Source organism: Petaurus breviceps, unplaced genomic scaffold (genome assembly GCF_028583685.1).
Source record: "Petaurus breviceps papuanus isolate PSGF00001 unplaced genomic scaffold, PetGlider_PUasm1.0 188, whole genome shotgun sequence".
Classification (NCBI taxonomy): domain Eukaryota; kingdom Metazoa; phylum Chordata; class Mammalia; order Diprotodontia; family Petauridae; genus Petaurus; species Petaurus breviceps.
In genome coordinates this window covers 39,399,434-39,401,802 of record NW_027185804.1, presented here as the reverse complement: position 1 = coordinate 39,401,802, position 2,369 = coordinate 39,399,434, and the positions used below count along the sequence as shown (strand labels likewise).

The window sequence follows — 2,369 nt, the reverse complement described above, 5'->3', positions numbered from 1 at the left end:
AATATATGAATTTAAATTCCATCCCAAAAACTTATTAGGTATGTTACTCTGGGAAAAAAATTTAACTTTTCCTTCCTTCAATATGCTTACCTCCAAAAATGACAGAATAGTAGCATCTATCCCACAGGGTTATTGTCAGAAGGAAATGAGAGAGTCTGCATAAATCACTTTTCAAAACACAAAAGTACAGACTAGTATATAGTACTTTATATGTAACATATAAATGTTAGCTACTCTAACTTATTAATAATAAGCATTTGAGAATAATTTCAAATCAAGTGATCTTAAGTTCGGTCTTGTGCCCTATCCAATATACCACGTGCCTCTTCTCTAAGCCACTTTAAGTATAAGTCCATAGGATCTCAGAAGATATAAATTCACATATTCAAGTTTATCCAGTGACACGAGTATTTGGGGTGTAAATATCGACTTCTTTGATTCCAAGGTCAACCTATTTCCAAATGACCTTTCTGGAGCATAGTTCAAAAAATACAGAGCTCCCTTACTGGAAACTTTTGTTTATTTTACAGATAAAATATTCTTGCCTGAAATCATCATCTATATGGAATAAATGGATAATGGAAACAATGTGACTGAATTTATTTTATTGGGTCTTACAGAGAATCCAAAGATGCAGAAAATTGTTTTTGTTGTGTTTTTTATCATCTATGCTATTACGATGGTAGGTAACACACTCATTGTCATAACTATTAACATCAGCCCAAGCCTAGATTCACCTATGTACTTTTTTCTTGCCTACCTCTCCTTTATAGATGCTTGCTATTCCTCTGTTAACACGCCTAAACTTGTTATAGACTCACTTTATGAAAAGAAAACCATTTTATTCAGTGGTTGCATGATCCAAGTCTTTGGTGAACACTTCTTTGGAGGTGCTGAGGGTATCCTTCTCACAGTAATGGCCTATGACCGGTATGTGGCAATTTGCAAGCCCCTGCACTATACAACCATCATGAATTGGCGCGTGCGTGGCCTCTTAGTGGGTGTGGTGTGGATAGGAGGCTTGTTCCATGCAACTATACAGATGCTCTTCCTAATTCAACTACCCTTTTGTGGCCCCAATGTCATAGATCACTTTATGTGTGACTTAAATCCTTTATTGAACCTTGCCTGCACTGACACTCACACCCTTGGTTTATTTGTTGCAGCCAACAGTGGTTTCATCTGCTTCTTAAACTTCCTCCTGTTAATGATCTCTTATGCTGTCATCCTGAGTTCTCTGAAGACTCACAGTGTAGAGGGGAGACGCAAAGCCCTCTCTACCTGTGGTTCTCACATCACTGTAGTTGTTTTATTCTTTGTTCCCTGCATTTTTATCTATATGAGGCCCGCAACAACCTTTCCCATTGACAAAGCTGTCGCAGTCTTCTACACAATTATCACCCCCATGTTAAACCCTTTAATCTACACACTGAGAAATACCCAAATGAAAAATGCCATCAGAAAATCATGTAGCCTAAAGGACAACTTGGTTAGCTAGTAAAGGGCTCCTAGTAATACCACAAGACACAAAGTCAGGTGTGAGGGGGAGAAAGGAAAAACATCAAAAGAAGGATTTTCTTGATGATTAAAGGGAAAATTTAAGGCTATGTTAAAAAAAATTTGCTAACTATTGTTCATTATGTGCACATTGGGAATTTTTCCTATGTTATTTCTTGTAATGGTTAAAAAGAACTTCACATTAGGGGGTAAATGATTAACTTTATCAAGCGGTTTTTAGTGGAGCTAATGAATGAATAATAAAGGAGAGATGAAAGTCCTCTATTACCTATGAACAGACCATATTTATTCTTAGTTTCTGAATATGTGCATATCTATATATGAATATATACACATACAAATAAGGTAAACTTCATATTTTCATGAATGAAATGTTAGGGTAGGAAAGACTTTCATTAAAAAAAGGTAGATTAAACAGCACAATAGTTTTGTATGTGACTACTCTGTCACATATTTGGCATAGTGCAAAGAACAAAGTCAGTACTTAATAAATGGTTATTGACTGACTGAATGGTGGGTGTGGATGATTCACAAGGAAAAATAAAATCATTCTTGCCTTTCTGAAGTTTAGGGGTTGGGGGAAATAACACAAGCCTTCAGAAGTAAATACAAAAGAGATACAAAGCAAACACTACCTAATTTTAAAGGTAGTCTTATAAATTAGGGCCACATGGGAAATAAGGGTTCATCTCATTTAAAGGATGGGAGCCGGTCTAAGCCTTAAAGCATGCTAGGAACACTGTTAGGTGGAGGAAAGAAAAGGTTGTCTACAAGGCATGGGATACAGACATTGTAAAGGAAATGGAATGCTGCACGGGAGGGGCCGCAAGAAGACCAATTTTGGAATGCAG

At 36.6% G+C, this 2,369-nt stretch overlaps 1 protein-coding gene across 1 annotated transcript; it reads left to right on the top strand.

The window, feature by feature from the left end:
- The first annotated feature begins 562 nt into the window (after positions 1–562).
- On the top strand, positions 563–1,901 carry LOC138163467 (olfactory receptor 4C46-like). The gene is made up of 2 exons (XM_069090925.1): positions 563–1,469; positions 1,897–1,901. The coding sequence occupies exons 1-2, from the start codon at positions 572–574 to the stop codon at positions 1,899–1,901; spliced, it is 903 nt and encodes a 300-aa protein (XP_068947026.1). The 5' UTR covers positions 563–571.
- The last annotated feature ends 468 nt before the right edge of the window (positions 1,902–2,369 follow it).